This window comes from Colletotrichum costaricense (assembly GCF_030867565.1).
Source record: "Colletotrichum costaricense strain IMI 309622 chromosome Unknown Scaffold_12.1, whole genome shotgun sequence".
In the NCBI taxonomy this organism is placed as follows: domain Eukaryota; kingdom Fungi; phylum Ascomycota; class Sordariomycetes; order Glomerellales; family Glomerellaceae; genus Colletotrichum; species Colletotrichum costaricense.
The window spans coordinates 801,307-814,636 of record NW_026848241.1 but is presented as its reverse complement, the minus strand read 5'-3'; the positions used below and the strand labels follow the sequence as shown (position 1 = coordinate 814,636).

The window sequence follows — 13,330 nt, the reverse complement described above, 5'->3', positions numbered from 1 at the left end:
TTAATACTAGCCCGATTAGAAGGATAACCCTTAAGCTTATTATAGAAATTTATAGTATATTAGTATACGGTTATTAAGGAGTTATTAAAACGTAAAAACGGATTTATTAATATTATAATAAATTTGCTATATACGCTAAAATTGCGGAAGTAATTAAGGATTACGTAATTTATAAAAAAAATAAGAATAGCTTATATAAGCCTTATAACGAGCTATAACTATTATAATTACTAACAGAAGTATAGTAATTAATTATATAGGACTTTATTATTAAATTACTAAAGTCTAGAGAACTATTTATTAAAGTATAGTACGATAGTATCTTAGTTATAGTTAATTAACTTACTAAGTTTGCTTATTTTATTCCTTATAAAGAATTAAGTACTATAGAAGACTTAGTATATATATTTATTAAGGTTATACTTTCGAACTACGGTTTATTAAAAAAAATTATCTCTAATAGAGATAAGCTATTTATTTCGAAGTTTTAGAAATTTCTGATTTCGTAACTTAGTACGGACTATAAACTATTAATATTATTTTATTTATAAACCGATAGATAGATAGAAAGGATTAATTAAATCCTTAAAATATATTTTTATTATTATATAAACTATGACTAGGATAATTAAGTAGCGCTTTTATTAATAACCTAGTTCGTATATAATAATATAATTAGTAAAAGTATAAGAGAATCCCCGTTCTACCTTAATTACGGATTTTAGCTAATAGTATATAGAGAAGTACGATAAGGATTATAAGCTATAAAAGCTATAATAGACGTAAGTAAACTTAAAAAAATCTATAAATAAGCCTTACTAAACCTCGAGTTTATATAATAATATATAAAAAAAAATATAGATAGATTAAAAATTAGAGGACTATTTTTAAAAAAAGGGGATAGTACTTACTTCTTTTACTATAATATTAAAATAAAACGACTAAGTAATAAATTAAACTATAAAAAGCTTAGACCTTTTAAAATTATTAAAAAATTTTTACTAATTAATTACGAATTAAGATTACTAAATACAATATAATACTACTCTATTTTTTATATTTTACTACTCGAGCCTATATTAAAAGGTTTATATACAAAAGATTATATTATTATCGAACTAAACTAATTAGAATACGAAGTTAAACAAATTATTAACTATAGAGTTAGGAATAAGATATGAGAATTCTTAATTAAATAGAAAAACTACGGATATAAAGAGAATATATAGGAACTATACAATAACCTCTAAAACGCCCAATAGTTTTTTAACGATTATAAAAAAATAGCTAAGCCCCGGAAAGCTCGCTCGTAACTAAAAACCCTAAATCTATAAATTTAGTACTAAAAGAAGATTAGTTAGTCTTATTTAGAGTACTCTAAGTAGCTAAATCCTTTACGATACGCGTCTCTTATACTTCTAAAAATTTTTCTTCGGCCTCTTACTTTTTAACTAACTATATTTTATAACGGATAAGATCTAAACTACGCTTTTTAAGAAATCGCTTTTACTTTTTTAAGCAAGATAAATAATTAAGAGTAATTATAAGTTAAGTTTATAAGACTTTTAAAGCCTCTTTAGCCTCTTATTCTTTAACCTCTATTTTTTTTTACTCCCTAAAATAACGATTTATTATAATAAATTAGCGTCTTATAAAAAGAACGAAAAAAAAAGAACTTATAGGCGTTCGCTACGTTATTACTATTATAATTTAATAAACCCTAAGTAGCGCACTTATTATAATACTTAGAATTCAATAAGTTTATTTTATATACTCAGTTATACTAAAAATAAGGAAAATACGGTATTACGTCGTAACTTCTATACTTAATAAGAATACTAAGGGCTTTACGATTATACTTAATCTTATTATTATAACTTTTACGAAGATTAAATTTTTAAATACGACTTAATATAGTATTAAAATATTACGGAAATAAACTTAACGGACCCTAACCTAGGCTATAACTACTTATTTATATAGGTTTACGGGACTAGACTTTTAAGAGGAGAAGTTAATATTACGACTTAATATATATAACTAATTTAGAGGCTAGTTTACTAATTACGGTAACTAAGTATATTATATATATAAGTAAAATAAGGATATAACTACTCCTCGCAAAATAGAAGAACTATAAATAAGTTACGTACTAATAAAATAAGGATTATTCTAAATTAGAATAATTTAATACGACTTAGGGGCTAAACGATTATTTTAGATTAGAATAATCGAGGACGACTTAAAAAATAAAAGATATATTTAGGGATGAGACTTATATATAGTATAGACTTAAGCCGGGCTTAAGGATAGACTTCTTATAGCTTTTTTAGTAATTAACTTAGTATTAGATTTTACGATTACTTTTAGCTATTTTTATTAAAAACCCTTTTTAATAAGATTACGATTAATTACCGAAGCCTTACTTATTTTATAACTTATAAATATAGCTTTAGGGAAGCTATTTACGATTATAATACTATTTACTTAGTACTCGTAGCCTTAACTTTTGTTAATATATTTATTATGACTAGCTGGCCGTAATATATAAGGGGCGAGATCTTTTTTATTTTTTAAATTTTTTAAAGGGGGCGGATACTCTAGGCCGTTACTTTAGTTACTATTACTAAGTTCCGTACCCCCAGATTTACCCTTATATATAACGAGGAATTAGCTAAACTAATAAGGGCTAGTTTTATTATTTATTACCCTCGACTTTTTATATTATTTATATAATTTAATACGCTTTTTCTTAGAGTAGTTACTTAATTAATATCTATTTTTTTTATAAATAAAGTATTGCTTTTTTTATTACCCTACTTACGAGTTAAATTTTTATTTATTTAACGAATCTAGGCCTCCTTATTAGCGATTACTATACTTAGTCTCTTTTTTTTTTTTATTATATATTTAGTTAACTTAATACTATTAATAAGGGCCGTCGTATATTTAGAAGTAGGTTTAGCGTAATATTCTCGCTTTAATATTAAAGCTAGATCTTAGCCTTAAGTAAAGCGTCTCGTAGTTTTTAAGTACTTAGTATAAGGTTATTTTTATTTTTAATACGCACTAGACTATAATATAAAAATATTTAACTTTCCGCTCGTTAATCCCCTCGTTTAACTAGGTTTTTACTAGCTTATTAATTCGATCGATAAGCTCTTTTAAGATTTCTATTCGCAATTTACTCTTTATTATTCTAACTATAAATACGAAGGAAATTACTTATAATTTAAATAAGAGCTCTAGATTCTTATTATAAGTCTTAAAGCGGCTTCGGATTACGTTAATAATATTAAGAAAGTCGTTCTAATTAAAATTACGTACTATTTTATAATAATAATTAGAAGCTTTGCTTATAAATATAATATTAATTACTAAATAATACTAGTATTCTCTAATCCCGACTTTTTTATAATAGTTATAAAATATCGTTAGGGTTTTTTATAAAACCTCGTACTTCCCCCTAGAGTATAATTTCTTTTTTAAGAAGATTTTTTTAAGATTTATAAATTACTTTATATTTACTACTATATTTTTAGTATTTATATACGATCCTTGCGTTACTACGTATTATTAATAATTTCGGGTCGTCTATTTCTTTTCCTATTAGCTAATTAATACTAAATTTCGTATTAATAATAGCGACGAGCTATAAATTAAAATAAGTAGAATTATTAATTATCGTACTTCTAATATTATATTTTATTTCTATATATCCTTTTATAATAATAAATTACTGTTAATAATTATAAAAAGGAAATCTAGGTTATTTACCCTTTTTTTAAATTTATTAAAGCGATTATACGCTCTATTAACCTATACCTAGTTCTATATTACGACCTAATATATATAACTAAAACTAGGGCCCGCCCCGTAAGCTTACGGTAGCTACGGTATACTATATATATAAGAGTATGGGAATATAAAGTAATTCTTATAGAACGGAAGAACTATAAATAAGTTATATATAAATAAGAAGTAGTAATTATATAATAAGGTAATTATTATAATTATTCTAAGTAAGCACTTATTAATATTTACTAAGCGATTACTTAATAAATAAGAGTAATTATTAATAAAGGATATATTTATAAACGGACTTATATATAGTATAGACTTAAGCTAGGCTTAAGAATAGACTTCTTATAGCTTTTTTAGTAATTAACTTAGTATTAGATCTTACGATTACTTTTAGCTATTTTTACTAAGAACCCCTTTTAATAAGATTACGATTAATTACTAAAGCCTTACTTATTTTACGACTTATAAATATAGCTTTAGGGAAGCTATTTATAACTATAATATTATTTACTTAGTACTCGTAGCCTTAATTTTTATTAATATATTTATTACGACTAGCTAGCTATAATATTTTATAGTACGAATTCCTCTTTTATAATCGTTACTACTAAGATTTCGTATAGTTCTTATAATTATAATTATGTTAATAATACCCCTCGCCTATAGAAGAATTTATTAACTACTTTTGTAATTCCTAAGCTTATGCTCGCGAACTATTTATTTAATTAATAACTAAGGTCGTTTATAATTTTATAAAATAGGGGTTACCCCTATAACCCCTTTTTCTTATAAACCTTAGTTAAATAGATTAATACTACGTTAATTTATTTATTATTAGGCTAATTTGTGATCTTATATATTTACGTCCCCTAATAGTTTAAGTTAATATTTACTTACTTATAAAGGATTAGGATTCTATCTAAGATTGGGTTTTTTTTTTTTTTTTTTTACCCTAACTTACTAAGGGTCGTGCTCTAGCTTATGCCTATATTAGTAATTATTAATATATTTAATTTTAATAAGAATATATTTAATCCGCGCGCTAGCTATAATAAATCCGTACTTTTACTACTTAACGAATTTATTAAAGTCTAAATAATTCCCGCTTTTTTTTACTATCTCGCTACTACTCTCGTTTTTATTATTTTTAGTAATTATTACTATTTTTCTAAATTACTAACTATCGTACTTATTAAAATCCTCTTTTTTATTTAATATAAAAAAATAGGCTTTAGTAGCTCCTTTTTTAATAATAGTAGTAGACGTTTATATTACTATAAAAAGATATAATAATTAGTCTCGGGATCTTTATTAGTTACTAATTTCTATTATTCTATATATTTCTAACTTCTTAAGCCTCGTATTTTCCGTAATTTCTAAATTACTTTTTTTCTCGACTTATTTTTTTTAGGGTAGTATTTTAGAAAAATAGTTAAAAATAAATACCGGGCGGCTCGTAGAGGAGCTAGGTAGGCTATTAGAAGCTAGGTAGGTTATTAAGTAAGGTTAGTAAAATTAAGCCCTCTTTTTTATAAAATTAAGGATTTAAAAAATTTATTAAAGATACTTACTACTTTGTCGCTCGTACTAAGTAAAGTTAATTATTTTAGAAATCTTTTTTTTAGCTACTTCTTAGTACCCTATTTTATATCCCTTAAGTAGTCTTTTTCGTAGCTTAATTATTATTAAGTAATTATTACTTATTAATAATTCTTTTTATTACTTAGTTAATTTCTCGAAATTAGTAATTTCGTACTAGGAGCTAATATAAAAAAGAAGCTCTTTAGCGGCCCTTTAAAGGATTCTTTTCTTTCCCCTTTAAATCCTCGTTTTCTTAGCCTTTTTTTAGGCTAATTATAATTTTAATAAGAGGTCGTAAAACTATTTTAGGGTAGCCGCTTTTTTTTTAAATTAATCTCTAAGATTTACGATACTCTTAACTTAATATTATTAAAACCTCTAAATCTCCTCCTCCCTTATTAAACCGTTTTTTATATTATATTCTTAAGTAATACTTAGGGGGTAGTTAAAGGGGTTATGAGGAGATTATTTAGATCGTAAGCTTCGAGGTCGTATTTATAAAATCCTCGTAATATTAGGCCTTTTTATATACTATAAATCTCTTAGCTTAATAACTCTTATATAAGTTCTTATTACGCTTATTAAAAATATTTATATTTAAAGATCTTTTTTTTTAATCGCGCGGTACTTTTTTATACCGTATTATTAAGCTCGTTTATTACGCTAATTAATTAGGTAAGTAATTATTACGTAAGTATTTCTTTTTACTAATTTAGCTAGTTAATTTTTAATTACGGGCTAGCCGTAGGAAAGTTATTTAGTAAAAAAGCTATTTAAAGCGATAATAAAAGACTAGTTATTTAAACAGTTTTATTAATTAACGTAGTTTAATATAGTAAACGTTAACCTCTTATAAGTAGTAAGGGGCTACGATTATTTAATTCTATATAATATTTAAAAATTGCCTCCTTTTTCGTTTACTTCTATAAAAATAATTAGTATAAATCTCTTATTTTATATAGTATTAAGAGGTCGTCTTTTTTATATAGTAAGATACTTTACTAATTTATAATAATAGAATTTAACTACTAATTAGTATTAATATCCTTATTATAGGGTAGTTAGTTCGAACTATAGGTTAATAAAGAGATTAATTAAACTATATAAATATTTATATAAGTATAAAAAGGAGGTTCTAACCGTAGGTTAGGCTAGCTACGATAATTATAAATAGGGCCCCTAATTGGCCCCTGCGTAGTTAGCTGTATGCCGCGGTCGAATTAGACTTCTAATCCGACAACTACTGACTGGCCATGCCATAGCTTCCGAAGTCTGTCCCACGAACCTTCGTGGTTACATGACTACATATGTACGTTGTATCTATGGGCTGCCATCAAGTGTCACGACTAACCCGAGTCAGGTAAATCTTTGCTGGGCAACAGGTCAGCTTGTTGCTGCTGGTGTCCTCCGCGGTTGTCTAAGCATTGAAGGCGAGATGGCTTACCGGATCCCTTTCGCTATTCAATGGGTGAGTTTGCCCTGGGAGTCTACCTGGTACTAGTTGTCAAGTCGCACCACCTAATAGAAACCTCGTCACAAGCTCTGGCCTGTCCCTCTGATGGTTGTTTCATATCTGGCACCTGAGAGTCCGTGGTATCTAGTCCGAAAAGATCGCCTCGAGGATGCTAGACGGTCCATCGAGCGGCTCAGTGGCGACAAGACTCAAGACCAAATCAATGCCCAGCTAGCAATGATGGTTCACACAACTAAGGTCGAATCTGGCGTGACAAGAGGTGTGACATATCTTGATTGCTTCAAGGGAATTGATCGTCGACGCACCGAAATATGCTGTGTTGCGTTTGCAGGCCAAGTCATGTCTGGCAGCAGCTTCGCTTACACTCCGACGTACTTCTTCACTACCGCGGGAATGAAGACTGCGAATGCGTTCGAACTGAGTCTGGGAGCAAAGGGGATGGCTTTCCTTGGGACCGTTCTGTAAGAGTCCCGGTGTTAAAAAGTCCGATAATTGAGGTCGAGCTAACTCTGTATGTTTAGATCATGGTGGCTCATCACTCATTGGGGACGACGTGCGATTTATGTTACTGGGATTGGAGCCCTCACTGTTATCCTGTTCATTATAGGCATTCTTGACGTGTCCGCTGGTGAGAAGGGTCTTTGGCCATCTGGCGGTCTTTGTGTCTTCTGGCTTTTTATTTACGTGAGTGAGACTCCCCGTTACATCAGAAATACCAAAATCAAAAGGGCGAAGCTGACGACTACAGTCTCTCACCATTGGACCTATTACTGTACGTCACTGAGATCCAAGTCCCTTTAGTCTCCCTGTCAACCTGGCACGTAGGAAGAGGGATCCTAACAAAGGCAACAGTATAGCGTCATCAGCGAGACGTCTTCGGTTCGGCTTCGTCCACTCACAGTCGTACTATCGCGAAATGCCTACCAGCTTGTCAATATTGTCTCACAAGTCCTACAGACTTACATGATGTGAGTACCACCTCGCTGAAACGGATATTAATCGCGAAAACAGATGCTTATTGACGATGTGAAGGAACCCTACAGAGTGGAATCTGAGAGGCAAGGCCGGCTTCTTCTGGGCGGGAACCGCCGGGATCATCTTCATTTGGTCATATTTCCGGCTACCTGAGTGTAAAGGCCGTACGTACGAGGAGTTGGACATGCTCTTTGCAAGAGGGATCCCGGCTAGAGAATTTTCAAAGGCTCACGTGGATGCTTACGAGGAAGCTTCGGATCATGTCGAAGATGTTATGGAAGCAACACCACGGAAGCAGGACTCTTGAATTACGCGCTTTGCTATGATAATTTGAGATAGTCTACCCAGCGCTGCTAATGCCTCAAGAGAGGTCACCCAACTCACTCAAGATTGTTGATTCTGGCCTTAAAACTTAGAAAGGCTTCTGGCCAGTGACGACAATGAAGTCGAAGATGGGGTGAATGTCTCTCTTTCTTACCGCCGCTCGAACCCCAGCATTGAGGACAGTGACCTCCTCTGGAGACCATCCCAAAACGTCCTTGAACAGCGCGGCAGTGAATGCCTCTACCCCTTCCAGGAAATTAACTCCCATAAGCGTGCCGACCTCCTTCAATCTGGCGTCTCTCGGCCAGCTGCCGATGGGCAGCTTGAATCTTTGCTCGCCCACCTTCTGGAAACCAGCCTCTTCAGTCCAGCGCTTAAAGGATGGTGCTGGGTCCATTGTTCTCCCAATCTTCTCACAGGCCTCCATGAGTCCGTCCATCATCTGGACCATGGCGTTGTCAGGCTTAAGTGAGCCATCTTCGGAGTACAGAGTGTTTGCAGATTCCTGGAATTCGACCCAGCCGCCAGGTTTCAGGTTCTCGTAGATTTGGTTCACCAGCCGAGGCCAGTCCTTGATGGAACCTGCCATGTAACGACAGTGGATGTAGTCGTATTGCTCGGGCTCCGCCCAGTCTAGCTCAACGTCGTCGATGATGAACTTGACATTCGGCGGCACCCATTGTGGCTGGATGGGGCTGAGGTCGTTCCCGACAATCACTTCGGCCTCGGGGTGCTCGTCACCAAACTGAATAGGCCAGATACCCGTGCCGGTGCCGATATCAAGAACCTTCAGCCCCTCTGTTTTGATGGGCGCAAGGTACAGGCGATCATTCATCAATCTGAAGAAGACATGATGAATCATATCAAGCCGGTCCTGTTCCTCCTCGTCATTGGGGAAATTGTAGGAACCGGATTGATAGCCATGGTACCGGCGACCATGCTTCCATTCGTATGTTGACGTGACTGACTTGAGAGAGGTGCTGGCGCGAGAAGCTTCATCATCGCCCCAAGACGAGTCATTTTCTTCCCGATCGACTTCTACCTCCACTTCGGGAGCGGGCCGCTCGGGCTCGGGCTCGGGCTCGGGCTCAGCCACGGCTTCAATTTGGGGGCTAGCCGGAGTCGAAGCGGCAGGAGTTGGAGTCGGTTCCGCCATTTTTGTTTCGTTGGAGGTGATGCGAGAGTCTCAAGGACTGAATCGATTGAGCAAGAGACTTTTAACGATCAGGGGATGTAAGGTGATCCGGGTACTCGGTAACGCCTCGTGGAGAAATGAAGGACGATCAGAAGAAAAAGAAGAAAGCGACGCTGTCCTTCAACGGTCAGTCTCAGTCTAGAACCCGCTGCGGGGCCCCATAGAACATGGTGTGGCACCCGACGGGGGCATCACGGACCTGTAAGGTGAAGACTCGCGACTTCGGTCGTAATCTTGATGGAGCGCATAAAGCGGATCGTCCGGTTTCCCGACTCTGAGAGGTCGATTGACCGCTAATTTGGTGTGCTAAGTTCAGACTAGAGTCGCTGACGACAAGGATATTCGTGGTGCAACGTCCCATCAACGGCTGGCCACTGATAGTATTCGGTAATTGATCTGCAAAGTTGGGATGCCACGGGAAGTTCAATGTGTCTGTCAACCATCTTTTAGTGGTTTTCAGGAATGATTTCAGTCACCCCAGCACAGCTTATTCTACTAGGCAATCAGGTGAGGCATACACCGGATATCCAGGTGCTCGATGAATTCCATCAACATCCCTTCTTTCTTCGACTGGTATATCGATTGGGATTATCATTGATCTCCTTGGTTGATCTCTCAGCACATTTTGGTTGCCATACACATTGTATGAGAGTGAGGTGCTTCTCCACATGTTGATAATACAGAAAGAGATTTAGGGCAGGTTTTTGGTAACTTATCTGATAGTGAACTAAAAGTTCTTGTCTGATCTTTTGGATGGCTTTGATTTGGACGAGCCCACGGGAGACTATAAAGAGATAGAGGATCGCAGTTGTGATGCAGACCTGAGCGCCAATTAACGCAACTTCCTGATCAAATTTTTAAAGAAGTCGGAAGTTGCAATATGAGTTTGCGTCCAACAAACGAAAATTGATTGGCCATAATCAGAATACAGACGCTACAAGTCATGCATTCATGGGTGCGTAAGGACTTCAACATCTTGGTGCCTGAATCCCTTTCGGCACATCTGAATCTGAGCCTAAATTCTTCTGAATTGAGCGACTTTGATCAAGTTCAAATGCCATGGAAGTATTGGGAACACCACTTTCATGAGATCGGCACTACAATTAATTTAGGAGAAGCCCTACGCCTGGCCTCAGAAGACTTTTCCATTAATTCACGGTGTATGAGGTTTGACAAATCGTTTAGCATGCAGACATTGATTCACCACAGAAAGAGGTCGTTCGGAATTAATTCGCTTGGTTTTTCAAGGACAAGAAGTGGTCTCAAGGTTCAACGGATGCATTCAATGCGTTGTATGTAACACACAATACAAATTAGGCCGCAGACAACCACTGCGCGAGACAGCTGTGGACTAGCAAGATTGGCCTAATCATTCAGCCAGCCACGCAAGGGTTTTTCGAATGCAGCTAACGCGTGAATCGGCTGAAACTATTGAGCGAGCACTAGCCACATGCACATATGTCTCAAAGACCGCAGTTTGCTGAAGGAAACAAGCTGTAAGAAAAGTGGGATACCGGCGTATCGCAAACTCTCCAATAAGGAGGCAAAGCCACAAGGTGATGGATCCGAAAACAGAAGCGCCGAAATGATGATTTGGACCTCTGGAGAGAATTGCAATTACCATCAAGATCCGGCGAAATGCATGGTATAAGCCTAAGACCTTCAAGTCGTTCTAGAAAATTCTGAGTCCTGTGGCAGTTCGAGGTCCGGTTTTCACGCTGGCTATATAATACACCGATTCCGTACACGATAACCATTGATGACTTCTCGCACTAGGCCCTCTTTCCTTACTTCATTTTAATCATCTTCTATTCTGATAGCTTAAGCTGAGCAACTATGCGTTTAACTGCACCACCGTCCATAGTCCCAGCGTGGCATCAATCCGGACCCTTGCTGATGCTAGCATACTTTGTGTCTCCGTCCATTGGCCAACTTGTGGCCAGCACCAGCTTGGTGACTCCTTTGTTCCCACTGCTGCAGAATGAAAATACTACAGAACTCTTCCCCATGCCCGTTTGCGCTGGAAACTTCAAGTTAGAAGAAGCGACCATCGACCAGATGCAGAAGGCCATGGAGGATGGCATTTTGACGTCTCAACAGCTGGTCATGTGCTACATGCAACGCACTTTTCAGACTCAAGAGTACATCAGGTTAGCGTTCCTACGCTGTATATCCAGCTCATATTTGCTAACTAATAGTTCCATCGAAATAGTTCCGTAATGCAATTGAATCCGGACGTCATGACGATTGCAGCCAAAAGGGACGAACAACGAAAAGCAGGCCAAGTTCTCGGTCCGCTCCATGGAATCCCGTTCACTGTCAAAGACAACATTGCGACACAAGACAGTATGGAAACAACTGCTGGGAGCTATGCACTATTGGGAAGCATTGTCCCTCGCGATGCCTTCGTTGTCGCTCGTTTGAGAGCAGCGGGAGCCGTACTATTTGGGAAATCCACAATGAGCGAATGGGCAGACATGCGGAGCACCGGATATTCAGAAGGGTACTCCCCACGGGGTGGACAGCCACGAAGCCCCTACAACTTGGTCTTCAATCCCATGGGAAGTAGCACCGGCAGTGCAGTAGGAGTTGCTGCCAATGCGATCGCCTTTTCTCTCGGCACAGAAACGGACGGCAGTGGTAAGGCTATGGCATTGTTTCATTGATCACGCGCATTTGTCACTAACTCGGCATCAGTAATCAGCCCTGCTCATAAGAATGGCGTAGTTGGCATCAAGCCGACTGTCGGACTGACCTCAAGAGACGGGTACGTTGATAAATCATCACTAGATAACTGATACCCCGCGCAGATAAGCCTTTATTGACCTGTTGAATGTAGAGTCATACCAGAGTGCGAGCACCAAGACACAGTTGGCACCTTCGGCCGAACTGTCCGCGATGCAGTGTACGCCCTCGATGCTATCTACGGGATCGATCCAAGAGACAATTACACCGAAGCCCAGAGCGGAAAGACACCTCCACCGGGAGGCTACGCTCAATATCTGACTAACAAAACTAGCCTGCAAAACGCAACGTTCGGCATTCCGTGGAACAGTTTTTGGGCTATTGCGAATGAAGAAACCAAAGCACAGCTTGGCAGCTTGATAACTCTCATCCAGAAGAATGGCGGTACCATTGTCAACTTCACTGAAATTACTGATCACGAGAATGTTGTGAATAAAGCAGGCTGGGATTGGAATTGGCAAGGCAAGATCGGCCACCCCGAAAAATCAGAGTACACAATCGTTCTGGTAGACTTCTATCGTAACATCAAGAAATACCTCTCTGGACTCCAGAACACGAAGATGCGATCGCTTGAGGATAGAATCAAGTTCAATTACGAAAACGACGGAATCGAAGGAGGGTATCCTTTTGATGGGAACTACACAATGTCTGGGCGTTACAAAGTGTTTCACGGCCTACCAGCTTTTCGCTCCGGGCAAGATGGATTCCTGATGTCTAATGCCACTCAAGGAATTCGGAACGATACTTACTGGAAAGCTCTCAACTACATGCAGACCACCACGCGTGTCGGCATCGACGGTGCACTGAACCACACTGGAAACCCGCTTTCAGGCTTGCTCGTGCCTATCTCAGTAGCCCAAACATATCAGATAGCTGCGCAGGCTGGATACCCGATGATCACGATCCCAGCAGGAGTATATTCAGACACGGGCATGCCCTTTGGGTTGGGAATCATGCAGACTGAGTTTGGAGAAGAAGAACTCGTGCGATGGGCCAGTGCCATCGAAGACTTACAACTCACCTCAGATACACCGCTTAAAAGAACGCGGCCGAAATGGTTGAGACACTTGGAAAGACCTATTCCCATCGGCCGTGAGCCGAAGGGTAATTGAAATAGCCGCGAGATCATCTACTCAAATTGCGCAAAATGTCAAGTAGCAGGAGCCTCCAAGCGACGAAAGAAATACAGAAAGTCACATTTAGGATAGAAATTGTTCCTAAGTACACAAGCT

The 13,330-nt window shown here is 36.9% G+C and overlaps 3 protein-coding genes across 3 annotated transcripts; 2 read left to right on the top strand and 1 right to left on the bottom strand.

Annotated features, from left to right (window-relative positions):
• Window positions 1-6,849: 6,849 nt before the first annotated feature.
• Window positions 6,850-8,141, top strand: CCOS01_11221 (general alpha-glucoside permease; the record flags this gene model as incomplete). The annotated part of the gene is made up of 7 exons (XM_060459374.1): window positions 6,850-6,853; window positions 6,987-7,118; window positions 7,191-7,320; window positions 7,381-7,543; window positions 7,608-7,631; window positions 7,712-7,827; window positions 7,892-8,141. 7 exons carry the CDS (start codon window positions 6,850-6,852, stop codon window positions 8,139-8,141), a joined length of 819 nt encoding a protein of 272 aa, XP_060310106.1.
• A 105-nt stretch (window positions 8,142-8,246) lies between these two features.
• On the bottom strand, window positions 8,247-9,314 carry CCOS01_11220 (uncharacterized protein; the record flags this gene model as incomplete). The annotated part of the gene is made up of 1 exon (XM_060459373.1): window positions 8,247-9,314. One exon carries the CDS (start codon window positions 9,312-9,314, stop codon window positions 8,247-8,249), a length of 1,068 nt encoding a protein of 355 aa, XP_060310105.1.
• A 1,875-nt stretch (window positions 9,315-11,189) lies between these two features.
• CCOS01_11219 (glutamyl-tRNA(Gln) amidotransferase subunit A) lies at window positions 11,190-13,210 on the top strand (the record flags this gene model as incomplete). The annotated part of the gene is made up of 4 exons (XM_060459372.1): window positions 11,190-11,503; window positions 11,566-11,993; window positions 12,051-12,120; window positions 12,193-13,210. 4 exons carry the CDS (start codon window positions 11,190-11,192, stop codon window positions 13,208-13,210), a joined length of 1,830 nt encoding a protein of 609 aa, XP_060310104.1.
• Between the last annotated feature and the right edge of the window lie 120 nt (window positions 13,211-13,330).